This window comes from Equus caballus, chromosome 30 (genome assembly GCF_041296265.1).
Source record: "Equus caballus isolate H_3958 breed thoroughbred chromosome 30, TB-T2T, whole genome shotgun sequence".
NCBI classification, from domain to species: Eukaryota; Metazoa; Chordata; class Mammalia; order Perissodactyla; family Equidae; genus Equus; species Equus caballus.
The window spans coordinates 8,934,650-8,962,052 of NC_091713.1; the positions used below are offsets into that span (position 1 = coordinate 8,934,650).

Consider the following 27,403-nt stretch of genomic DNA (forward strand, 5'->3'; position numbering starts at 1 on the left):
GAAATTGTTCCTCTGGTAAACATAGATAAGAGGGAAATAATATAGTAGCAATATATAAGGGATATACAAAATTTTAAAAAAATATTTTACCTGGGTTAAATTGTGAACAAAATTTCTGTTGGGAAAAAGAGGAATTGTAGTTTAGTAAACAGCATGCTAGATATTAATCTGAATATTCTACTTTCAATATGCATGTTTCTAAATCTTTGAATATTCTCTTTATATTCCATTACAGATACACAAATGATTAAATGCTAAATGTAAACAAGATACAAATGTCTATAATTAAATATAATTATTGATTCTCATGTGTCATCACAGAAGGCTGAGAGGCTTGAATCTGCTTGCTTACCTAACAATAGTACAAGCTCAGATGGCCAAAGTTGCATGACTAATCCTCTTTAAAAATTTGACATGATCATAAGAGAATACTATGAAAAACTATATGCCAACAAATTGAACAACCTAGAAGAAACGGATAAATTCCTAGACTCATACAACCTACCCAAACTGAATCAGGAAGAAATAGAGAATCTGAATAGACCAATCACAAGTAAAGAAATAGAAATAGTAATCAAAAACCTCCCAAAAAATAAAAGTCTAGGACCAGATGGCTTCTCTGGAGAATTCTACCAAACATTCAAAGAAGATTTAATACCTATCTTTCTCAAACTATTCCAAAAATTTGAAGACAACAGAATACTTCCTAACACGTTTTACAAGGCCAACATCACCCTGATCCTAAAGCCAGACAAAGACAACACAAAGAAGGAAAATTACAGGCAATATCATCGATGAAAATAGATGCAAAAATCCTCAACAAAATATTGGCAAACTGAATACAGCAAAACATTAAAAGGATCGTACACCTTGATCAAGTGGGATTTATACCAGGGACACAGGGATGGTTCAAAATCTGCAAATCAATCAATGTGATTCACCATGTTAACAAAATAAGGAATAAAAAGCACATGATCATCTCAATAGATGCAGAGAAACCATTTGACAAGATCCCACATCCATTTATGATAAAAACTCTCAATACAGTGGGTATAGAAGGAAAGTACCTCAACCTAATAAAGGTCATATTTGACAAACCCACAGCCAACGTCATACTCAACGGGGAAAAACTGAAAGTCGTCCCTCTGAGAACAGGAACAAGACAAGGGTGCCCACTTTTACCACTCTTATTCAACATAGTACTGGAGATTTTGGCCAGAGCAATTAGGCAACAAAAAGAAATAAAAGGAATCCAAACAGGCAATGAAGAAGTGAAACTCTCACTTTTGTAGATGATATGATTTTATATAGAGAAGACCCCAAAGCAATCTACAGATTCAATGCAATCCCAATCAGAATCCCAATGACATTATTCATGGAAATAGAACAAAGTATCCTAAAATTCACATGGGGAAACAAAAGACTCCAAATAGCTACAGCAATCCTGAGATAAAAGAACAAAGGTGGAGGCATCACAAACCCTGACTTCAAAATATACTACAAAACTATAGTGACCAAAACAACATGGTCCTGGTACAAAAACAGACACACAGATCAACTGAACAGAACTGAAAGCCCAGAAATAAAACCACAAATCTATGGACAGCTAATCTTCAACAAAGGTGCCAAGAACATACAATGGAGAAAGGAAAGTCTCTTCAATAAATGGTGTTGGGAAAACTGGACAGCCACATGCAAAAGAATGAAAGTAGATCATTATCTTTCCATACACAAAAATTAACTCAAAATGGATTAAAGACTTGAAGGTAAGACCTGAAACCCTGCAACTCCTAGAAGAAAATATAGGCAATACACTTTTGACATCGCTCTTAGAAGGATCTTTTCAAATACCATGTCTACTTGGACAAGGGAAACAAAAGAAAAAAGAAACAAGTATGACTTCATCAGACTAACAAGCTTCTGCAAGGCAAAGGAAACCAAGAACAAAACAAAAAGACAACCCACCAATTGGGAGAAAATATTTTAAATCATATATCCGACAAGGGGCTAATCTCCAAAATATATAAAGAACTCTCACAACTGGACAGCAAAAAAAACAAACAACCTGATCAAAAAATGGGCAGAGGATATGAATGGACATATTTCCAAAGAAGATATACAGATCTCCAAAAGGCACATGAAAAGATGTTCAGCATCACTAATAATCAGGGCAATGCAAATCAAAACTACACTAAGGTATTACCTTAACCTGTTAGAATGGCTATAATCATGAAGACAAAAAATAACAAGTGTTGGAGAGTATGTGGAGAAAAGGGAACCCTTATACACTGCTGGTGGGAATGCAAACTGGTGCTGCCACTATAGAAAACAGTATGGAGATTTCTCAGAAAGTTAAAAATAGACTGGGGCTGGCCCCGTGGCCGAGTGGTTAAGTTCGCGCGCTCTGCTGCAGGCGGCCCAGTGTTTCGTTGGTTCGAATCCTGGGTGCGGACATGGCACTGCTCATCAAACCACGCTGAGGCAGCGTCCCGCATGCCACAACTAGAAGGACCCACAACGAAGAATATACAACTATGTACCGGGGGGCTTTGGGGAGAAAAAGGAAAAATAAAATCTTTTAAAAAAAAAAAAGTTAAAAATAGAAATACCATATGACCCAGCTATCCTTCTACTGGAGAATTTTCCAAAGAACTTGAAATCAACAATTCAAAAAGACTTATGCACCCCTATGTTTATTTCAGCATTGTTCACAATAGCCAAGACGTGGAAGCAACCCAAGTGCCCACCAACCGATGACTGGATAAAGAAGATGTGATATATATATAAAATGGAATACTACTCAGCCATAAAATAGACAAAATCATCCCATTCATAACAACATGGATGGACCTTAAGGGTATTATATAAAGTGAAATGAGCGAGACAGTGAAAGACAAACACTGTACAATTTCATTCATATATGGACGATAAACTAACACACGGAAAAAGAGAATAGACTAGTGGTTACCAGAGATGAAGGGGGTTGGGCAGTGGGCATAAGGGGTAAAGGGGCATATTTATATGGTGACTGACAAATAATAATGTACAACTGAAATTTTATAATGTTATAAAGTATTATGACCTCAATAAAATGAAAAAAAAACTGGATAATTCACAAATATGTGGAAACTAATGACACACTTCTGAACAACCATTGGGTGAAAGATAAAATTAAAAGGAAAATCAAAAAATATCTTGCAAAAAATGAAAAAAGAAGCACAATATAACAAAACTTACGAGATGTAGCAAAAACAGTTCAAGGAAGGAAGTTTGTAGTGATAAATGCCCATCTAAGAAAAACCTCAAATAAACAACTTAACTTTACCCCTCAAGGAACTAGAAAGAGAAGAAGAAACTAGGCCCAAAGTTAGCAGAAGAAAGGAAATAACAAAGATCAGAACAGAAATAAGTGAAAAAGAGACCAGAAAAAGAATAGAAAAGATCAATGAAACTAAGAATTGGTTTTTTGAAAAGATAAACAAAATTGACAAACCTTTAGCTAGACTAAGAAAAAAAGACAGAAGACTCAAACTACTAAAATCAGAAATGAAACTGGAGACATTACTAACAATTCTACAGAAATACAAATGATCATAAGAGACTACTATGAACAATTATAGGCCAACATTTTTGACAACCTAGAAGAAATGAATACATTCCTAAAAATATACAATGTACCAAGACTAAATCATGAGGAAATAGAATATCTGACAGACCAATAACAAGTCAGGATATTAGACCAGTAAGTAAAAATTTCCCATCAAAGAAAAGCCCAGGACTAGATGGTTTCATTGGTGAATTCTACCAAAGATTTCAAGAAGAATTAATACCAATCCTTCTCAATCTCTTCCAAAAAACTGAAGAGGAGGGAACACTCCCAAACTCATTTTACAGGGACAGCATTACCCTGATACCAAAGCAGAGAAGGACACCACAAGAAAAGAAAACTACAGGCCAATATCTCCAATGAATAAAGATGCAAAAATTCTCAACACGACACTAACAAACTGAATTCAACAGCACAGTGAAAAGATCATACATGATGATCAAGTGGGATTTATCCCAGGATGCAAGGATGATTTAACATAGGCAAATAAATAAATGTGAATACACCACATTAATAGAATGAAAGGCAAATATCATATGATCATCTCAATACATGCAGAAAAAGCATCTGACAAAATACAACATCCTTTCTTGATAAAAACTCTCCAAAAATTTGCTGTAGAAAGAACATACCTTAACATAATACAGGCAATATATGACAAGCCCACAGTTAACATCATACTAAATGGTGAAAGTTTTTCCTCTAAGATCAAGAACAAGAGAAGGGTGCCCACTCTCACCACTCCTATTTAACATAGTACAAAAAGTCCTAACTAAAGCAATCAGGGAAGAAAAAGCATCCAAATTGAAAAAGAAGAAGTAAAATTGTCTCTGTTCTCTGATGACATGATTTTGTATATAGAAAATCCTAAAGACTCCACCAAAAAATAGTTAGGACTAATCAAAAAATTCAGTAAGTGGAAGGATACAAAATCAACATACAGAAATCAGTTGTGTTTCTATACACAAACAATAAACAAGCAGAAAAAGAAATAATCCCATTTACAATAGTATCAAAAACAATGAAATAATTAGGAATAAATTTAACCAAGGAAGTGAAAGATCTGAACACCAAAACTCATAAGACACTGAAGAAAGAATGTGAAGAAGACCCAAATAAATGGAAAGATATCCAACTCATGTTAATGGATCAGAAGAATCAATATTGTTAAAGGGTTCACACTACCCAAAACCTTCTATAAGCTGCTTCTATAGATTCACTGCAATCCTTATCAAATTTCCAATAGCATTTTTCACAGAAAGAGGAGAAAAAATTCTAAAATGTGCATGGAATCACAAAAGACCCCAAATAGTCAAAGTAGTCTTGAGAAAGAATAAAGCCAGAGGCATCATGATTCCTGATTCCAAACTATATTACAAAGCTATAGTAATCAAAACAGTATGCTACTGGCATAACATAGATACACAGACCAATGTAAGAGAATCGAGAGCCCAGAAATAAACTCAAGCATATACAGTCACCTTATATTTGTCAAGAGGGCCAAGAAATGGGGAAAGAATAGTCTCTTCGATAAATGGTGTTGGGAAAACTGGATATCCATATGAAAAAGAATGAAACTGGAACCCTATCTTACCTCACTGAAGGAATTAACTTGAAATGAACTAAAGACTTAAATGTGAGATCTGAAACTGTAAACTCCTAGAAGAAAACATAGGTGAGAAAGCTCCTCGACATCAGTCTTGGCACTGAGTTTTTGAATATGACACCTAAAGCACAAGTAACAAAAGCAAAAATCAACAAGTGGGACTATATCAAACTAAAAAGCTTCTGCACAGCAAAAGAAGCAATGAACAAGATGAAAAAGTAACCTATGGAATAGGAGAAATTATTTTGGAAACCATATACCGGATATGGGGTTAATATCCAAAATATATAAGGAATTCCTACAACTCAACAGCAAACAAAACAAAACAAAGCAAAGAAAATCCCTGCCAATCTGATTAAAAAATGGGCAAAGCGCCTAAAGGCACATGTTTCCATGGGAGATATACAAATGGCCAACAGGGATGTGAAAAGGTGCTCAACATCACTTATCACCAGGGAAATGCAAATCAAACCCACAATGAGATATCACCTCACATCTGTCAGAATGGCTATCATCAAAAAGACAAGAAATAACATATGTTGGCAAGGCTGTGGAGGAAAGGGAACACTTGTGTGCCGTTGGTGGGAATGTAAATTGGTGCAGCCACTATGGAAAATAGTATGGAGGTTCCTCAAAAAATTAACAATACAACTACCACATGATCCAGTAATCCTACTTCTGTGTGATCTGCACCCCTATGCTCATTGTAACATTATTCACAATAGCCAACATATGGAAACAACCTAAGTGACCTTCAACAGAAGAGTGGATGAAGAAAATGTGATACATACATACTTTTACTTTTTTGCGTGGACCTTGAAGATATTGTGCTAAGTGAAATAAGTCCAATGGAGAAAAACAAATACTCTATGATCTTCCTTACATGTGACCTGGGTGAGGCCCTGGGCTCAGGTGTGGGAAAGTAGTCAGTGTAGGGTGTATGAGTCCTGTGGCATGTTGGAGTCAGGCATGGCAGCAACTGTCCCACCCATAGCTAGCAGTATCGTGGTGTGGCAGATGGAGGCCCCATCTTGGCAGGGGTAGGGCTCTTGCTCACTTCCAACCCAAGTACCTGGTGTGTCCCAGTGCAGAAGTGCAATACCCTTGGGAGTTGCCCATCTGCCATGACTTGATGTGGTAGGCTCACTCTATGGAAAATACGTGGCTTGACGATTTCAGACTCTAGGCTTGGCTGGGGCAAGATGTGTCAGTTCAATGGCTATTGAGAAGGGAAACGACAGCTGGTGGGCTGCACACATGCTGAATCACCAGGAGACTATGAGGGTCTGTACTTGGCTCAAAAGTATTCTCACATCCATGAGAGCATGACACATAAAAAACACAATGACAGGTAGAGAATGACCATGGAAGAAAGGGAAAACTTTATATATAATACTTTTAACAGTATTTTCCCCCTGCCTTTTGAACAAGAGGACTCACATTTTCATTTTGCCCTGGGCCCAACAAAGATCCAATTCTGGATGCAATGATGAAGAAATGGCAGAATAGTATACTATGGTAGTTCCCTCTAGATTGTAGGATTTTAGTCATTAAAAATTTTAGAAACAGATGATGAATTAGTGAACTGAAAGAAATATATGAAAAAATAGTCTAGAGTAAATCATGGGAGACAAAATGATGGAAAATATAAAAAGACCTGAAGAGTCAGGAAGGATAGAATGAAAAATGTGACATACATTTCTATTATGAAAATCTAAAAAGACAGAAGAGAAGCAATGAGAGAGAACAAATACTTGAAAAGATAATGACTCAATTTTTCAGAATTGATGAGAGACACTAATCTTCAGATTCAAGAACTGCCAGAAATCATAAGTAAGATAAATAAAAAGAAACCTACAATAGTGAAACACCACAGGCAAGGATAAGTTCTTAAAACAGCCACAGAGAAAATACAGATTACCTGAAAAGATAAACCATCAGACAGCAGAGTTCTCAAGTGCAATAGTAGAAGCCAGAGGACAATTGAAAATAATTGTAAGCCTTGGGAGAAAATATAAACCAACCTAGACTTGTATTCCCAGAGAAACTATTTTTCAAGAATGAAGATAAAATAAAGACATTTTCAGAGGCACAAATACTGTGAAAATTTATCCCTAAAAAATACTCCCTTAATGAACTCTTAAAGGATATACTTCAGAAAGAGAAAGTAACGTGAGAAAGAATGTCTGAGATACCAGAAGCATTGTTCAGAAAGAAAATGGTAGACCTGTGAATAAATCTAAATAAAAATTGACAGAAAAAAATGTCTAACTTGGAGGATAAAGTAACAACTAGATAGAAACAAAATAGAGAAGAATAAGCCAAAGCAAGAAAGGGAATATTTGGAGTTAAAGAAATTGTATTTTACAAAAAGAAAGTAAAGATGTTTGCTAACTAAAGTTTGCAACACCATTTACAATAGCATGAAAAACATAAATACTTTAAAATAAATTCAACAAAATATGTATAAGACCTCTAAACTGAAAGCTATAAAACTTTGAAGAAATAAACCAAAATAGACCTAAGTAAACAGATATACCATGTTCATGAATTAAAAGACTCAATATTGTTGTTATGTCAGTTTTCTCCAATTTGATCTATAAATTCAATGTTATGTCAATCAAAATCTCAGCATTCTTTTAGTAGAAATAAGCTGATATTAAAATTTAAATAGAGAGGCCGGCCCCATGGCCGAGTGGTTAAGTTCGCATGCTCCGCTGCGGTGGCTCAGGGTTTTGCTGGTTCAGATCCTGGACGTGGACATGGCACCGTTTGTCAGGCCATGTTGAGGCGGCATCTCACATACCACAACTAGAAGGACCTGCAACTAAGATATACAACTATGTACTGGGGGGATTTGGGGAGATAAAGCAGAAAAAATAAGATTGGCAACAGTTGTTAGCTCAGGTGCCAATCTTTAGAAGAAAAAAAAATTTAAAGAGAAATGGAAAGGACATAGAACAGCCAAAGTAATCGTTAACAAGTAGAACAAAGCTAGAAGACTTATAGTGTCTGTTTTTAAAACATAATAACCATCTGGAATAATCAAGAGAGTGTGGTATTGGCATTAATGAGGGACAAATAGAACAACAAAATAGAACAAAATCCAGACATAGACCCAGATATAGACAATTGACCTTGCAACATTAGTTGACTCTTTACAAGGTAACAGAGCTAATCAATGGGAAAAGAAAAGTCTTTCAACAAAGAATGCTGTAAAAAGTGCCATATAAACATAAGAGAAAAAAATGAAACTTTTGACCCATTCTCATACCATACACAAAAAAATAAAGTCAGGTGGATCATAGATCTAAGTGGACAAGCTAAAATGACAAAGCTTCTAGAAGGAAACTTAGGAGAGTATCTTTGTATCTCTGGAGTAGACAAAGGTTTATTAGATAAGACTCAAAAAGTACTTACTGTAAAAGTGAAAATACATAAATAGAACTTAATCGAAAATTAAAATTTCTGTTTATCGAAAGACACTATTAAGCAAATGAAAAGGCATGCCATACACTGGAAGACAATATGCACAACATATATATTTGACGTAGAATTTGTATAAAGAAATACTACACATCATTAGTAAAAAGACAAACAACTCAATTAAAAACTAGATAAAAGACTTGAACATATACTTTACAAAAAACCATATAGGAGTGGCCAACAAGCTCATGAGAAGATACCCAACATCATTAGTCATGAAGGAATCCCAATTTTAACCACAATGACATAGCATTTAATTCTTACTATCATGACAATACTAAATATTGGCAAAAATATGGAGCAACTGGAATGCTCATAAATTGCAGTAAATAATTGCTTTGGAAAATGATTTGGCTTTTTCTTACAAAGTTTGATACTTGCCAATCCCCTAATCCAGAAATTGTACCCCAGATATTTACAAAAAAGAAATGAAAATCTACGTCTGCAGAAAGACTTGTACAAAAATTTACATAGCAGCTTTATTCATAAAGGCCCCAAACTGGAACAACTCAAATGTGCAACAAAAGAAAAATGGATGATCAAATTGAGGTATAATTATACTACTTAAAAATAAAAAAGAACAAACCATTGAAACATACAACAACGTGAGTTTGTCTAAAAAGTCTTATATTGAGGATAAAAGGCCAGATACAAAAGAGTGTATACATTATAACTACATTTATATAAAACTCAAAAATGGAAAACTAAGCTCAGATGATTAAATCAGAAAGAAGGCTGCCTCTGGGTGAGGGACTGTCTGTAAAAGTGCACAAGAAAACTTTTGGAGGTGATTGAAACATTCTCTAAGTGGCTTTAGTGATGATTCTATAGGTATATATAATTGTCAATCCCAACCACAAATCAAAGTACTATAACCTCACAAATCATAGCAATTTAGCAAATATTTAGCAAATGTGGAATATTTCAAAGCAGACAGAAAAAAAAGAACAGATCACCTACAAAGGAAATGTAATTATCCTGATGGTTGACAATATCGAACAAACATATAGTGGAACAATTTCTTCATAACCTGAGAAAAAATAACTGCCAAACTAGATTTACCCAGAAAAACTCTTTTTAGAATAAAATTAAAGACATTTTATGACAAACAAAATCTGAGTATTTACCATTGACAGATGACGTCACTAAACAAAATTCTAAGTGATGTACTTCATGCGGAAGAAAGTAAACCCAGATAGGACGGAGACAAAAGAGGAATGCTTCTATAAATGTATAATATGCTGATAACAATGTCAAATTTGAAAGGGTAAAAATAAACTAATAAAGCCCCATAATAAAGCCAGCCCCATGGCTGAGTGGTTAAGTTCTCAAACTCCATTTCGTCAGCCCAGGGTTTCACCGGTTTGGAGCCTGGGCACAGACATGGCACAGCTCATCAAGCCATGCTGAGGCAGCATCCCACACGCCACAACTAGAAGAACTCACAACTAAAAAAAATATAGAACTATGTACCGGGGGCTTTGGGGAGAAAAAGGAAAAATAAAGTCTTTAAAAAAATAAAAATAAAAAAACAATATACTGGATACAATGGGATATAAGTTGAGAGAGATATAATCAGAATTAAACTATTCTAAAGATTCTTGTATTGTTTGAGAGAAGAATAAACGTATTGATTAAATTTAGACTTTATATATGTTGAAATTACTGGAGTGTCATGTTAGACAGACATAGAGTTTATAATTTCTAAACAAGTATGAAGAAAAATTGAATAAGGAATAAAGGAGAAAAGAACTGACAAGAAAGAAAATATTAACTAAGTCATGATTAGAATTAAAACATTCTAAAGATGTAAAGAGTTTTAAGAAGGTAAATAGAAAGGACATTTATTTCTACCATAGATATAAATTTAAATACATAGGTAATCACTAAAGATAAATGCACTAAACTGCCTAATTCAGGGACAAAGACTGTCATACTAGAAAACATAGCAAATCCAGTTTTACATCATTTACAAATGAAACACCTAAAATATAAGTTTATAGAAAAATTGAAAATCAAAGGATAAAGACACATGAATATATTACCATATGACAAAACAGAACATAAGGCAAAAAATAAAAAGCATTATAAGTAAGAAAAAAGGCCACTAAAAATAAAGTTCCAATTCTTCAAAAGGGCTTAATAATTTTAAAATCATATATGCCTAAAAGATAACTTCAAAATATAAAGCAAAATGTAGGTACTTACAAGGAAAAGTGACATGTCTGTCATCATGGTGGGAAGTTTTAGCACAGCTCCCTCCTTAATGGATAGATCAAGTTGACAGTGAGTCAAACACACAGAAGATTTGAACAGTGCACTCAACACACCTGGCCTACTGGACACGAATAGAATGCTTCACCCAATAATAGGAAAATATATTTTCTTTAGGTACACATGAGACACTTGTAAAATTGTCTACATGCTGGGCCAAAAATTAGATTCCAGCACTTCTCTGATCACAATACAATTAGGCTAGAATTCAATAACCAAATAATAATTTAAAAGACTCATATGGGGACTGACCCCGTGGCCGAGTGGTTAAGTTTGTGTGCTCTACTTCAGTGGCCCAGTGTTTTGCCCGTTTGGATCCTGGTCATGGACATGGGCACCACTCATCATTCCATGCTGAGGCGGCATCCCACATAGCACAGCCAGAAGGACCTACAACCAGAATATAGAATACTTACTGGAGGGCTTTGGGCAGAAGAAGGAAACAAGAAAAAGACTTTTCTTCAACAGATGCTAGAAGAAAATTTATTCCCTTAACACATATGTTAGAAAAAAAGAAAGCCTCAAGCCTACTGGGATAAATAGCCAATTTAATAACTTTTAGAAAAACAAACTCAAAGAAGAAAATAATGAAAAACATGAGTTAAGGTAAAATGGACAACAAGAGAAAAACTCAACAAAGCCAGTTCTCTGAAAAGATTAATAAAATAGAAATATCTCTAGGAGGAACAAGAAAACAGAAGGAAGGCACAAATAAAAATATAGGAAATGTTAAAGAGAGGCATAACTACAACTACCTCAAAGGTTAAACAAATATAAAAGGATATTATAGACAACTTTATGACATTAAATTGATACTAAAATTGATAACCAAAGACATGGATAAACTCCTAGAAAAATACTAACAAAAATGGATTTTACAAGAATTAGAACTCTAAAATAGCCCTATGGCCATCAAAGAAATTGAATTAATAGTTAGGAAACCTTCCGCCTCACATACACACGCATGCACACACACACACACACACACACACACACACACACACACACACACACAAACAAATCCAGATCCAAGGATTTCTATGCAAGTTTACATCAAATACTCAAGGAACATATGTTTCCAATCTTATACAAAATCTCTCAGAGAATAGAAAAGAATGACTACTCCTACTCACATGATGAATCTAGCACAGTCTTGACACAAAAACTAGAAAAGGATAGTATGAGGGAGGAAACCACAGGCCACTCTCACTCATGAATATGCGCACACACAAAAGCTAACAGAACAAGACCACAAACAGCGGTAGTGTAAACAGAACCCACCTATGTCTATGAACATTAGACAGTTTAAAATGATTTTAAAGTTTAAAATAACTAAAGTTTAAACAGAATTATTAAATTTATTTAATAATTATTTCTACTTATAAATAATTTATTATTATTATTATATAATATTATATAAACAGTATACAGAACCCACTAATGTCTATGAAAGATGATTCATCAAGACCAAGTTGGCCACTTCCAGAAATACAAGGTTAGTTTAATATGGAAATATTGATAACTGTTATTCATCATATTAGCATAGTAAAAGAGAAAAAACACATAACTTTTAAGTGGAAGCAGAAAAAACTTTGAATAAATTTCAACACTGATTCATAAGAAAAATTCATCACCAGTTTGGAAAAGAAGGGAACTTCCTCAACCAGGTAAAGGTCAACTCGTAGTGATGAGGATTTTTAGGCTGCTTACTTTTAAAACGGTTTATGATGAGGATTTTTAGGCTGGTTACTTTTAAAACTGCAGATGAGAAGCAGGCTCCGAGGACTGGAATTTTGCTTGCCCTTTTGAGAGACATTTGCATTTGTGAAGGAAGGGTGGATGAGCTTGTAGGGACCTGAAATTGGCCACCCCAAGATATGTCTCTTTGGCATCGGGATTGTTTTGGGCTGATTGCTTTTGATAAACTGGGACAGGGAGGGAAGCTCTGGGGAATGGAACTTGCCCTTGTTGGGACACATTTACATTTGTAAGGTAAATCTCTATCTGTAAAAGGTGCCTCCCTCTCTGTACCAGGAAGAAGAGGAGAGATGACCTTATCCCTAGAAACTCTTAATGGGGAAGGCAAGAACTTAAGTTGGTTGCTGTCTGGCAATCCCATGTAACTGATTTAGGGTGGTGGCTTCTGACCTTTACTTAATCCGCTTTGATTCTGGTCTAAAAGTCATGGGATCACCCAAAGACCAGACCCCACCTGCACTGATACCATTTTAACTTTTTTCATGTTCTTTCCTTTGTCTTGTAAAGAGATGAATCACATACCCATGCCTTATAAAATTAGCCCTAACCCTCAACTTGGGGCAGCAGCAGGAGCTCTGACTGCCCGTGGGTCCTGTCCCCATGCACCTGCTCTGCCTGCCCATGGGTCCTATCCCCATGCCAGCAGGGGCAGCAGCAGCGGCTCTGCCTGCCCATGGGCCCTGTCCCCATGCCAGCGGGGGCAGCAGAAGCGGTGGCAGCAGAAGCTCTGACTGCCCATGGGTCCTGTCCCCATGCTACACTATTCCCTAAATAAAAGGGCACTACTGCCAGATCTTGAGAGTCCAAGAAATCTTTCTTTCGACTCCTCGGCTCACCGACCCCGCATCAGTAGCCTGTAACAAGTATTACACAAAATAGGGAGAGCCTCCCTTTTGAGGCCAGGAATCAGACAAGGAGTCCTGCTATCACCCTTCTAGGAAACCGTGTTTGATGTTCTAGCCAGGCAGTAAGAATGAAAGAATAAAAGGTATATTTATTGGACAGGAATAAACAAAACCATCATTATTCACAGGTGATATGATTTGTAAAAATTCCAAGAGAATATATAAGTAAATTATCAGAATATAAGAATTCAGCAAGGTTACTGAATATGAAAATCAACATTCTGACAAATAAAAATGGCAAGCAATAGGATATATTGGAGTATATGAGGAAGCCATTTGGTATAAACCTAATTCAGCCTGACTTTGTTTTTGTTTTCCAAAAGGGCCTGACTGTGGCTATTGAGCACGCATTGCATATCTGCTTAGACATTTCCCATGGCCAGAACAAAGGCCCTTGACATAAAGGTGCAACTTCCCCCCACATTAGCATTTCCTTAGGGATAAGCATTTTTCCTTAGGCTAGGAACTGATTGCTGCACTCACCTTTGACCACCCAGCTCACCAGTGACCACTCAGCTGGAGACAACAGACTGCCACCCTGCTGTGTCCACCAAGACAGCAGACCTACCTGCTGTTTCCATCAATCGCTGTGCCGACAGAGCAGTCTCACGACTACTGTAAAAGGGACATTTCAATCCTATGTGAAACATCCTCTCTGGGGGTATATAACCAGTCTGTGCACCCCACTTCTTTGGTGCCCTTTCTCCCTTCGGGAAGAAAGGCCCCGGGTCATAATCCTCAGATTTAAGCTCATAATAAACTCACCCAAATTTTCATTTATAGATTGGTTATGGATTATTTTCATTGACAATTCAAAAGTGCATTGTAAGGGCCGCCCCGTGGCTGAGCGGTTAAGTTTGCACGCTCTGCTTCTGCGGCCCAGGGTTTCACCAGTTCGGATCCTGGGCATGGACATGGCACTGATGAGGATTTTTAGGCTGCTTAATTTTAAAATGGCTTATGATGAGGATTTTCAGGCTGGTTAGTTTTAAAACTACAGATGAGATTCAGGCTCCAAGGAGTGGAATTTGTTTGCCCCTTTGTTGGGAAACATTTACATTTCTAAGGGAAACCTCTATCTGTGAAGATGCCTCCCTCTCTGTGCCAGGAAGAAGGGGGGGATGGTCTTATCTCTAGAAGCTCTTAATCAATGCCAGAGGCAAGAACTTAAGTTGGTTACTGTCTGGCAACCTCATGTAACTGACCCCACCCCCAAATCCTCCTTTGTCTTTAGCCGAGGATAAAATTCAAGTGGTGACTTCTGCCATTTACTCAATCCGGTTTGATTCTTATCTAAAGTTGTGGGACCACCAAATGGCCAGACCAAACGGTCACTGATACCATTTTAACTTTTTTACATATTCTTTGTCTTGTAAAGAGATAACTCACATACCTATGCCTTAAATTTAGCCCTAACCCTCAACTCGGGGCAGCAGCAGGAACTCTGACTGCCCGTGGGTCTTGTCCCCACGCACCAGCTCTGCCTGCCCATGGGTCCTGTCCCCATGCCAGCGGGGGCAGCAGAAGCGGCAGCAGGAGCTCTGACTGCCCGTGGGTCCTGTCCCCATGCCAGCGGGGGCAGCAGCAGTGGCTCTGCCTGCCCATGGGCTCTGTCCCCATGCCAGCGGGGGCAGCAGAAGCTCTGACTGCCCATGGGTCCTGTCCCCATGCTATTCCACACTATTCTCTAAATAAAAGAGCACTACTGCCAGATCTTGAGAGTCTAAGACATCTTTCTTTTGACTCCTCGGCTCACCGACCCCGCATCAGCACCACTCATCAGGCCATGCTGAGGCGGCTTCCCACATGCCACAACTAGAAGGACCCACAATGAAAATATATAACTATGTACTGGGGGGATTTGGGGAGAAAAAAAAGAAGAAGAAGAAGAAGAAAATAAAGGAGATTGGCAACAGTTGTGATGAGGATTTTTAGGCTGCTTAATTTTAAAACGGTTTATGATGAGGATTTTAGGCTGGTTACTTTTAAAACTACAGATGAGATTCAGGCTCCAAGGAGTGGAATTTGTTTGCCCCTTTGTTGGGAAACATTTACATTTCTAAGGGAAACCTCTATCTGTGAAGATGCCTCCCTCTCTGTGCCAGGAAGAAGGGGGGGTGGTCTTATCTCTAGAAGCTCTTAATCAATGCCAGAGGCAAGAACTTAAGTTGGTTACTGTCTGGCAACCTCATGTAACTGACCCCCCCCCCCCCCACAAATCCTCCTTTGTCCTTAGCCGAGGATAAAATTCAAGCAGTGACTTCTGCCATTTACTCAATCCGGTTTGATTCTTATCTAAAAGTTGTGGGACGGCCAAATGGCCAGACCAAACGGGCACTGATACCATTTTAACTTTTTTACATATTCTTTGTCTTGTAAAGAGATGAATCACATACCCATGCCTTATAAAATTAGCCCTAACCCTCAACTTGGGGCAGCAGCAGGAGCTCTGACTGCCCGTGGGTCCTGTCCCCACGCACCAGCTCTGCCTGCCCATGGGTCCTGTCCCCATGCCAGCAGGGGCAGCAGCAGCGGCTCTGCCTGCCCATGGGCCCTGTCCCCATGCCAGTGGGGGCAGCAGAAGCGGCAGCAGCAGCAGAAGTTCTGACTGCCCATGGGTCCTGTCCCCATGCTATTCTATTCTCTAAATAAAAGAGCACTACTGCCAGATCTTGAGAGTGTAAGAAATCTTTCTTTCGACTCCTCGGCTCACCGACCCCGCATCAGTTGTTTGCTCAGGTCCCAATCTTTAAAAAAAAAATTTATAAAAAAAAAAGTACATGGTATTCTGGGGCTGACCCCGTGGCCGAGTGGTTAAGTTCGCGAGCTCCGCTTCAGCAGCCGAGGGTTTCGCTGCTTTGGATCCTGGATGCGGACATGGCACTGCTCATCAGGCCATGCTGAGGCAGGCGTCCCACATGTCACAACTAGAAAGACTCACAACTAAAATATACAACTGTGTACTGGGGGGATTTGGGGAGAAAAAGCAGAAGAAAAAAAAGATTGGCAACAGTTGTTAGCTCAGGCGCCAATCTTAAAAAAAAAAAAAGTACATTGTATTCTATACAACAGTTTAAAAAATGTAATTTAAAAAAATTGACTATAATAGCAACAAAAATATAAAGTACCTAGGAGTAAGTCCAAATAAACATGTCCAGGCACCTCTATGAAAAATTACAAAATATTATTGGCAGACATGCAAAAAGACCTAAGTACATGGAGGGTTATATATTATTCTTGAGTAGAAAGACTCTCCAAATTGATTAAAATATTTAGACAAATTATAAAAATCCCAACTAGAGCTCTTGCAGAATTTGACACACCAATTCCAAATATTTATAGGAAGGAAAACCAGGCCCAAGACGTAACAAGACTCTCCTGAAGAAGGACAAGAGTTGGGGTCAGACTGGGGTGGGTCCTTGCACTATCACTTCTCAAGATTTAAAAAATGAAGTTATAGTAATAAAGAGAATGTACTATTTGTTCAAGTATAGAAAAACAGATCAGCTGAACAGGACAGTCAGTCCGGAAAGAAACCCACGCATACATGGAAACGTGATCTATGAAGGAGTAGGCATTATAGATAAATACATTGTTCAACAAATGAGTCTGAGAAAATGAAGTATTTCTGCAGAAAAAATAAAGTTGGATCTCTATCTCAAAGCATGTACAAAACCTAATTCTAAGTGGATTACGGACTTAATTGTAGCAGGCAAACTATATAGAACTTTTAAAACACAACACAGGAGACTAATTTTATGACCTTGGAGGTAGCGAAAGATGTTATCTATTTAAAGATAAGGGAAAGAGTGCATGAATTCACTTACAATAGTAAGGACCACTGTTATCAATAGAGATCATAAGAAGTGAAAATTTGCATAAACTAAGATAAAATAATTTCTACAAATATGATAATGTCCTAGTAATTAAAATATAATGAAATCTTAAAAATTATTATGGAACATAAAAATAATTTAAAAATGGGTAAAAATGCTCATTTAACAGAGAAGGAAAAGAATTCCTCGTGAGTATATGAAAATGTGCCCAATCGCAATCAGAGAAATGCAACTAAAAAGTGCAATGACATAATTCCACACCTGCTAGATCAGAAAAATTATAAAGATAGTAAGTGTTGGTGAGGAGCTTTCATCTACTGCCGACATAAGTATAAATTTGGACAACCTTTTCAAAACTCATTTAGGCCTTGCCTATATAGTTGAACCAGAGCATATTCTATTTTTAGGCAATTTTACTTTTAGGTCTATACCCTAGAGAAACTTTCATTTGTGTGCCTTGGATTGATACTTCCCAAACACTAATGTCCATACCAATGGCTGCAGGATCTTGTGAAAATGCAGATTATGATCCCACGGGTCTGAAATGAGGCCCGAGATTCTGCATTTCTAACAAGTTCCCAGGTGATGCTAGTGTGCTGGTCCTTGGACCACACTTCGAGGAGCAAGGCACCATGCTGCGAATAAATGCAGCAGCAGCAGAATGAGCAAAAACAGACACACAATGGAATACCATCGAGCAGTTACAATGCAAGAACTAAAGATTCTTGTTTAAACATGGACGAGTATCAAAAACATAATGTTTAGAGAAAGAATCCACAGATGAATACATACAATATCATTCAATTTAAATAACATTCAAAAACTGACAAAACTAAATGATTTAATACAATCAGTTATTATTGGTAAACTATTTTTTAAAAAAGCAAGGGCATCATTTATTATACAATATTCAGGATCGTGGTTAACTCTTGGGGGATAAATAGGATGTGATCAGGATGGACATAAAGCAGATTCTAAGGTCCTGGGAATGGGTTTTGTTTTTTGATTTGTATGATGGATACAGGGGTATTAGTTTTATTTTTATTTGTGAAATGGTATTTTTACAGGAGATAGATTGTGAACATTTTTACAACCTATGTAACAGAACAACAGCTCCCACTGATTTCTCTCTTTTGGGCTAACCTGTCTGTCCCCCCGGGTAAGTGCTTCTCCTTCTGTTTTTGCTTTTGTGTAGGGAGCATATCTGGATCAGAGCAGTCTGGAGGCCTGTCTCTTTCACCAGCTCTTGAGGCTCAGAGTGAGACTGGAAACCCATGAAACTGCCTATAAACACTTTCTTGGCAGATTCTCCTCTCTGATGGTTCCCAGGGTCACTCTCCTCAGGGAAGTAGACAGTAGCCCATTTGGAAACACAGGCAGGTTCTATTCTCCAATTCAGCTGTACCAGAAATTTTTATCACCATATTTTCACTTTTCTATTTCTCAAGTCTTCAAAACACACAGGGGAAAAGCTGGTAATTAGCATCTCCCAAACTCCCAAAAAGGACAGAAGCCTGCCAGTGTCATGAGTACCAGAGACTCAATCCTTGCTTCTTGGTAAGACTCTGGGAAGGTGGCAGTAATTCAGAGAAGAGTGGCTAAATGTGTACTCCTGGTGGGGCTTTGCTGAAATCTAGTTATTAGAACTTTCAATCCAAAAATTGTACATAAACTGCAGAGCCATCTGACTTAAGGAACCATGTGAACCAGGATAATGACACTATCAGCAACAACCATGCTTTACTGAAGATATGAGTATTCTGACAGCTGCTGCCTGGGTCATGTGCTAGTCCTCGAATAATCACTGTGGCCAATGAAATGTGGAGTTGTAGAGTTAGTGACACACAAATCACATGAAATTATCAATTTCATCACAGAATACGGGAGGCATGGTTCCCCCAAAGGAAGGGATGTTAAGTAGATAAAAAGAACTGGGTATGTTACAGTTGTCTGGAGAGCAGAGGCCACACAAGACAGTGCTTAGAATACTGCCTTGACTATGATACTAAGAAATATTCTGATTCATTGATGCTTTTTACTTATTGAATGATTTTATAATGCAGTTAATTCTTTCTTCTTGTACCAGTTTTCCCTTCTTAATGTTCATTCACTCTTATGTTAAAACAAGTTTGAAGAGCTATCCAAGACAAGTCCTTTTGGAATACAATATATGTAATAGAAATAAAAGAGCTCTGTACTCTTAAAAACCAGAGTCACATAAAGTGCTGTCTTTTAGAAGCTGTGTTTTTTTGTGCAAATTATTTGAACTATCCAAGATTACATTTCCTCACTTATAAAAAAAGATGATGTTTATGTTTATGTTGTTACAAGAAGTGAGAGAGATATTTACATAAAGTATGAACATGTAGAAGCAGAATATGTTCAAATAGCAGTTGCTATTGTTATTTTTACTGTTTCTTCTTCAATATTAGTTTGGCAATATATTTGAGGATATCCTGATTGGTGAATGAAAGCTTATATGGAAACTATAATGTAGATAATGAATTTGTGGTTAGTAACTAAAAGTTAAAGCTAAATACTCTTCAAAAGCATTAATTACCTTTGTATTCAATATTGCATTACTTACATAACTTTATAATACCACAGAAAGCAAGTATGAGAACTGTCCACAGATAAATAGCGTTCTTCTTCTAAGTCCTAAAAGAAAATGCAAAAGAAACTATGATATATTAAATTAACTTTAAATAAACACAAATTTGGACACAGACATAAAAGTCACAGAGGAACTAAATTAATTATCTAAAGTTAGAGGAAGTACAATGAATAAATTTCAGAATAGAACTAATAAATATTCATATAATACCAGTTCAATTCTTTAGCTACTCTTTATATTAAGAATTTATCATGATGAACCCTTAGCTAGACTCACCAAGAAAAAAAGAGAGAAGGCTTAAATAAATAAAATCAGGATGAAAGAGGAGAGATTACAACAGACACCTCAGAAATACAAAAGATAGGGGCTGGCTCTGTGGTGGAGTTGTTAAGTTCGTGTGCTCCACTGCGGCGGCCCAGGTTTCGGATCCTGGGCACGGACATGGCACTGCTCTTCAGGCCACGTTGAGGCGGCATCCCACATCCTACAACTAGAAGGATATGCGACTAAGATATACAACTGTGTACAGGGTGGGGTTTGGGGAGATAAAGCAGAAAAAAAAAAAAAGATTGGCAACAGTTGTCAGGCCAGGTGCCAATCTTTGAAAAAAAAAAAAAAAGGAAGATTGGCAATAGTTGTTAGCCCAGGTGCCAATTTTTTTAAAAAAATACAAAAGATAATAAGAGAATACTATGAAAAGCTATATGCCAACAAATTGGATAATCTACCAGAAATGGATAAATTCTTAGAAACATACAACCTTCTAAAAATGGACCAAGAAGAAGTGGAAAATATGAACAGACCAATCACCAGTAAGGAGGTCGAAACAGCAATCAAAAACCTCCGAAAATATAAGTCCAGGACCAGATGGCTTCCCTGGTGAATTCTACCAAAAATTCAAAGAAGACTTAATACCTATCCTTCTCAAACTCTTCCAAAAAATTGAAGAGGAGGGGAGGCTTCCTAACTCCTTCGACAAAGCAAACATTATCCTGATACCAAAACCAGACAAGGACAACACAAAAAAAGAAAATTACAGGCCAATATCACTGATGAACATTGATGCAAAAATTCTCAACAAAATACTAGCAAATCAAATACAACAATACATTAAAAAGATCATACATCATGATCAAGTGGGTTTCATTCCAGGGATGCAGGGATGGTTCAACATCCACAAATCTACCAACGTGATACACCACATTGACAAAATGAAGAATAAAAATCACATGATCATCTCAATAGATGCAGAGAAAGCATTTGACAAGATACAGCATCCATTTATGATAAAAATTCTAAATAAATTGCTGTAGAAGGAAAACAGCTCAACATAATAAAGGCCATATATGACAAACCCACAGCAAATATCATTCTCAATGGAGAAAAACTGAAAGCTATCCCTCTAAGAACAGGAACCAGACAAGGATGCCCACTGTCACCACTCTTATTTAACATAGTATTGGAAGTCCTAGCCAGAGAAATCAGGCAAGAAAAAGGAATAAAAGTTATCCACATTGGAAAAGAAGAAGTGAAACTGTCACTCTTTGCAGACGACATGATTTTATACCTAGAAAACCCTAAAGATTCCACTAAAACACTTTTAGAAACAATACAGAAATACAGTCAAGTCGCGGGATACAAAATCAACATACAAAAATCGGTTGCATTTCTATACACTAACAACGAAGTAGCAGAAAGAGAAATTAAGAATACAATCCCATTTACAATTGCAACAAAAAGAATAAAATACCTAGGAATAAACTTAACCAAAGAGGTGAAAGATCTGTACACTGAAAACTATAAAACATTCTTGAAAGAAATCAAAGAAGACACAAAGAAATGGAAAGATATTCTGTGCTCTTGGATTGGAAGAATTAACATCGTTAAAATGTCCATACTTCCTAAAGCAATCTATAGATTCAACGCAATCCCTATCAAAGTTCCAACAACAATTTTTACAGAAATAGAACAAAGAATCCTAAAATTTATATGGAACAACAAAAGACGCTGAAGAGCCAAAGGATTCTTGAGAAAAAAGAATAAAGCTGGAGGTATCACACTCCCTGATTTCAAAATATACTACAAAGCCATAGTAACCAAAACAGCATGGTACTGGCACAAAAACACACACACAGATCAATGGAATGGAATCGAGAGCCCAGAAGTAAACCCACACATTATGGACAGCTAATATTCTACAAGGGAGCCAAGAGCATACGTTGGAGAAAGGAGAGTCTCTTCAATAAAGGGTGTTGGGAAAACTGAACAGCCACATGTAAAAGAATGAAAGTAGACCATTCCCTTACACCATGCACAAAAACCAACTCAAAATGGATTAAAGACTTGAATGTAAGACCCGAAACCATGAAGCTTCTAGAAGAAAACATAGGGAGTACGCTCTTTGACGTCGGTCTGAGCAGCATATTTTCAAGTCCCATGTCTGACCAGGCAAGGGAAACAAAAGAAAAAATGAACAAATGGGACTACATCAAACTAAAAAGCTTCTGCACAACAAAGGAAACCATCAACAAAACGAAAAGACAACCTAACAATTGGGAGAAGATATTTGCAAACCATTTATCAGATAAGGGGTTAATATCCAAAATATACAAAGAACTCATACATCTCAACAACAAAAAAACCAACAATCCAATTAGAAAACGGGCAAAAGATCTGAACAGAGATTTCTCCAAAGAATATATACGGATAGCCAACAGGCATATGAAAAGATGCTCAACATCATTAGCTATCAGGGAAATGCAAATGAAAACTACAATGAGGTATCATCTCACTCTGGTCAGAATGGCTATAATTAACAAGACAGGAAACAACAAATGTTGGAGAGGGTGTGGAGAGAAGGGAACCCTTGTTCACTGCTGGTAGGAGTGAAAACTGGTGCAGCCATTATGGAAAGCAGTATGGAGTATCCTCAGAAAATTAAGACTAGATCTACCATATGATCCAGCTATCCCACTGCTGGGTATTTATCCAAAGAACTTGAAAACATAAAGGCATAAAGATACTTGCACCCCTATGTTCATTGCAGCATTATACACAATAGCCAAGACTTGGAAGCAACCTAGGTGCCCATCAAGGGACAAATGGATAAAGAAGATGTGGTATTTATACACGATGGACTACTAGTCAGCCATGAGAAATGACGAAATCCAGCCATTTGTGACAACATGGATGGACCTTGAGGGTATTATGCTGAGTGAAATAATTCAGAAGGAGAAAGTCAAATACCATATGATTTCACTCACAAGTAGAAGATATAAACAATGACAAACAAACACATAGCAACAGAGATTGGATTGGTGGTTACCATAGGGGAATGGGGGAGGAGGGTGGGCAAAAGATGTGATATATATATATATAACATTTGGTCTTTGACCCCAGTTCCTGACATAGACTCTTAAAACTCTAGTAATTTCCAGAGTAATATGGGTGTCTGACACAAGTGCTCCTAAATCCCTTTTGTTCTAATGAGGCAATTCCGGGTGGGCTCTTGGATAGGGAACTGGTCACCAGAAAGAGCAAGCCAGGATTAGAAGCTTGGAACTTTCAGCTGAAGCTCCCATCCTCTGGAGAGAGGGGAGGGGCTGGAAAGTCAGTTAATACTACGTGATGAGGCCTCCACGAAAATCCTAAAGCATGGGATTCGGAGAGCTTCCAGGTTGGTGGACACGTGCACGTGCTGGCAGGGTCACGCGCCCCAACTCTCGAAGACAGAAGCTTCTGCACTCAGGACCCTTCTGGACCTTGCCATATATACCTCTTCATCTGGCTGTTCATCTGCATCCTTTATCATATCCTTTATTATAACAGGAAAATGTGTTTCCCTGAGTTCTGTGAGTTCTTCTAGCAAATTATTGAGCCTAAGGAGAAGGCTGTGGGAATCTGGAGTTATAGCCAGTCAGTCAGAAGTACAGGTGAAAACCTGGGACTTGTGATTGGCATCTGAAGTGGGGGTGGTCTGGTGGGACTGATCCCTTAACTTGTGATATGTGACATTAACTCCAGGTAGACAGTGCCAGAACTTTAAATTGTAGGACACCCACCTGGTGTTAGAGAATTGGTCAGTATGTAACCATCCCCACCACACGCACCTGGTCACAGAAGTGTTCTCTGTGAGTGTATAAAGAAAAATGGTGAGTTTCCTGTACAGTCTTTCTCACCAATACACAATTCGATTAATTTTCTCATTTAATGGTTTTCCACCAGGGATGTTTTGCTCACCAGGGGACTTGTAGCAAAGCCTGGAGATATTTTTCATTGTTATAAGTGAGTGCTTTTGAGTGTATTTCAAAAGTCTCATATTCCTTCTTAAAGGTTGTAAGATCTGATGACACTATACATAAATAACAAAGATATTCCTATATATGCACATATTTGTGTATGCATATTTTTTACATAACATTACACATTTATATGGTTTCCAACATAGAACAAAAGGGAAAGAAATCCTTTACTTCCTCAGGAGTTGTGTTCTTGAAACTGGTAGACACTTGTAAACTCAAAAAGCCAAATTCAAATATTTTTTGCTCTATAGGGATTAAAAAATGAATTAATATTTATCTGGCCTCTCCTATATCACTGTCTACTTGTTCCCTGAAAATAATATTATTAAATAAAAAGAAGGCACAAGTTCTAAAGTTTAAAGGCGGGATTTGTCACAATGAGTCTCTAGATTAGTGGCTTTAGACACTTGTGTAGGAACCTCAGCTGTGAGGTGTGTCGACAGTACTTTGTTACTAATTAATAAAGTCCCAATTATTTAAAATGCTTTACTTTTTTTGTAAACTAGAGAGGATTCAACACCATTCTCATTTATTTGCATTCACATATGCTTTCTTGAATTGAAGACAATATAGTGGATTAAAAACAAATCTGCTAGAAATGGCTCTTAATTCTGGGTATTGTCATAAGAGTACATAACATGAGATCCACTCAGCTGGGAGTACTATTATCATTAAGGTTGTAACTGGGGCTTTAAAATACTTATTAACAAAAAGGCTAAGGTAAAAATCATATCTCATTTCATAACATAACATGTAAAAATTAGTGACATTGATAATAATTTTAAAATATCTCATTTATAGTTACAATTTATACTATATAAAACAGGTTAAATTAGGTTGAAAGCTCAAAAAAAGGCAAAATTAAATGTAACATGGATGGTTATTCAGGATTTCATATGTTGAATGTAAGATCTGAAACCATAAAATTCCTAGAAGAAAAACATAGGCAGTACATTCTTCAACATTGGTCTTGGCAGTACCTTTTTGAATATTTTGCCTCCCCAGGCAAGGGAAACAAATGAAACAATAAACAAATGGGACTATATCAAACTTAAAAGCTTCTGTACAGCAAAGGTAACCATCAACAAAATGAAAAGACAACCTAATAATTGGGAGATGATATTTGCAAATCATATATCTGATAAGGGATTAATATCAAAAGTATATAAAGAAATCATACATCTCAACAACAGAAAACACACAACTAAATTAAAAAATGGGCAGAGGATCTGAACAGACATTTTTCCAAAGAAAGTATACAGATGGCCAACAGACACATGAAAAGATGTTCAACATTACTAATTATTAGGGAAATTCAATTCAAAATTACAGTGAGATATCGTCTCATGCCAATTGGAATGACTATTGTTAAAAAGACAAGAAATAACACGTGTTGGAGAGGATGTGGAGAAAAGAGAACCCTCATATACTACTGGTGGGAATGTAACTGGTGCAGTCACTATGGAAAATAGTATGCAGATTTCTTAAAAAATTAAAAAGAGAAATACCATACAATCCAGCTATTCCACTTCTTGTTATCTATCTAAAGAACATGAAATCAACAATCCAAAGAGATCTATGCACCCTTATGTTCACTGCAGCATTATTCACAATAGCCCAGACTCCGAAACAACCTAAGTGACCATCAATGGATAATGGACAAAGAAGATGTGGTATATATACTCAATGGAATACTCCTCAGCCATAAAAAAAAAAGATGAAATCTTGCCATTTGCAACAACATGGATGGACTTTGAGAGAATTATGCTAAGTGAAATAAGTCAGACGGAGAAAGCCAAATACCATATGATTTCACTCCTACGTGGAAGATAAAAACAACAAACAAACACATAGATACAGAGACTAGATTGGTGGTTACCAGAGGGAGAGGGGGAAAGGGGAGAGTGAAAGGGATGACAGGACACATGTGTGTGGTGACAGATGGTAATTAGACTTTGGGTGGTGAACATGATGTAGTCTACACAGAAATCAAACTATAATGATGTACACCTGAAATTTATGTAATGTTATAAGCCAATGTTACCTCAGTTTTAAAAAACGATTTCATAAGTTATCACTAAAATCAACTTACTGGGCCTGTCACAATTGGTTTTATAATCTGAATACCAGGAGGACAACGCAGTTCTGTCTTGGGTGATCTAGCAATCAAAAAGGACAGAAAAGAGAAATAAGAATAGATGCAAATGAGATTAATAAAAATTCCCCTACTATTTTTTAAGCCTAAAAATTTGAATTGTATGCTAATAAGAAAAATTTTTAAATATAGCAATATTTTACTTCTATTTTTAAAGTGATTTTGTCTTTCTTTTCACATCTATTTAATGGGAAGAAATTTACATTAAATTACAGTCTCAAATCTGAATGTCCACACTATATGAATGCTTTTTTGCATGTAAATACACACATACATTGACATTCACAGCAAAAATCTTACCTTTTATTTTTCATAGAACAAGTTCCTGGCACACTCCACTCAGAAAATAACGTTCCTTCATACTCTAACTTAATCTAAAAAAAGAAAGTAAAAGAGTTCAGACAAAAAATCTGTTCTAAAATTTTCATCTCATTGTTCAGATGTAAGTTTCAATTTTCTGGGTCCTTATTATTTAAAGAGAGAATAACTAAAATTTGATTCCTTTGTAACTGTACAAAGTAATACAACAAAGGAAAAGTAACCTAACCTTTCTGGGATACTTCAGTAGTCTCTTCTGAAAAACTATGATTTTTATTTTATTTCACTTCAAAAATAATCTAAGTGCCTAGGAGGTGACTGGTACTCCAGTAGCTTCTGAGGATAAAAAAAGATAAATGAGACATGGTCCTTCACTTAAAAACAAGTAATTTAAAATTCTGAGATTCCATTATTCACACAGTACTGACTCTATCATTGTAACTTTCATCAGTCACATTTTCCTTATTTCTACGTTTTTTCCTGCTTCCACATTCTTTCATTTGTAAGTTCCTTCCTTCCTCTCTCAAAGAATACTGACCCACT

General features: G+C 36.8%; 1 protein-coding gene across 15 annotated transcripts in view; it reads right to left on the reverse strand.

Annotated features, from left to right (window-relative positions):
• The window catches only part of CATSPERE (catsper channel auxiliary subunit epsilon), a 263,745-nt gene that overhangs the window by 181,006 nt on the left and 55,336 nt on the right, over positions 1–27,403 (reverse strand). For 6 of the 15 annotated variants that reach the window (XM_023632530.2, XM_070255686.1, XM_070255687.1 and 3 more), the window contains 4 exons: positions 26,843–26,916; positions 26,480–26,546; positions 20,060–20,130; positions 91–115 (listed from right to left, as the gene is read on the reverse strand). In XM_023632530.2, coding sequence (XP_023488298.2) covers positions 91–115; positions 20,060–20,130; positions 26,480–26,546; positions 26,843–26,916 — 237 coding nt within the window. Of the gene's footprint in view, positions 1–90; positions 116–10,907; positions 11,097–20,059; positions 20,131–26,479; positions 26,547–26,842; positions 26,917–27,403 lie in introns of those variants that run through there. The other 9 variants (XM_070255679.1, XM_070255689.1, XM_070255690.1 and 6 more) reach the window with 4 other exon arrangements.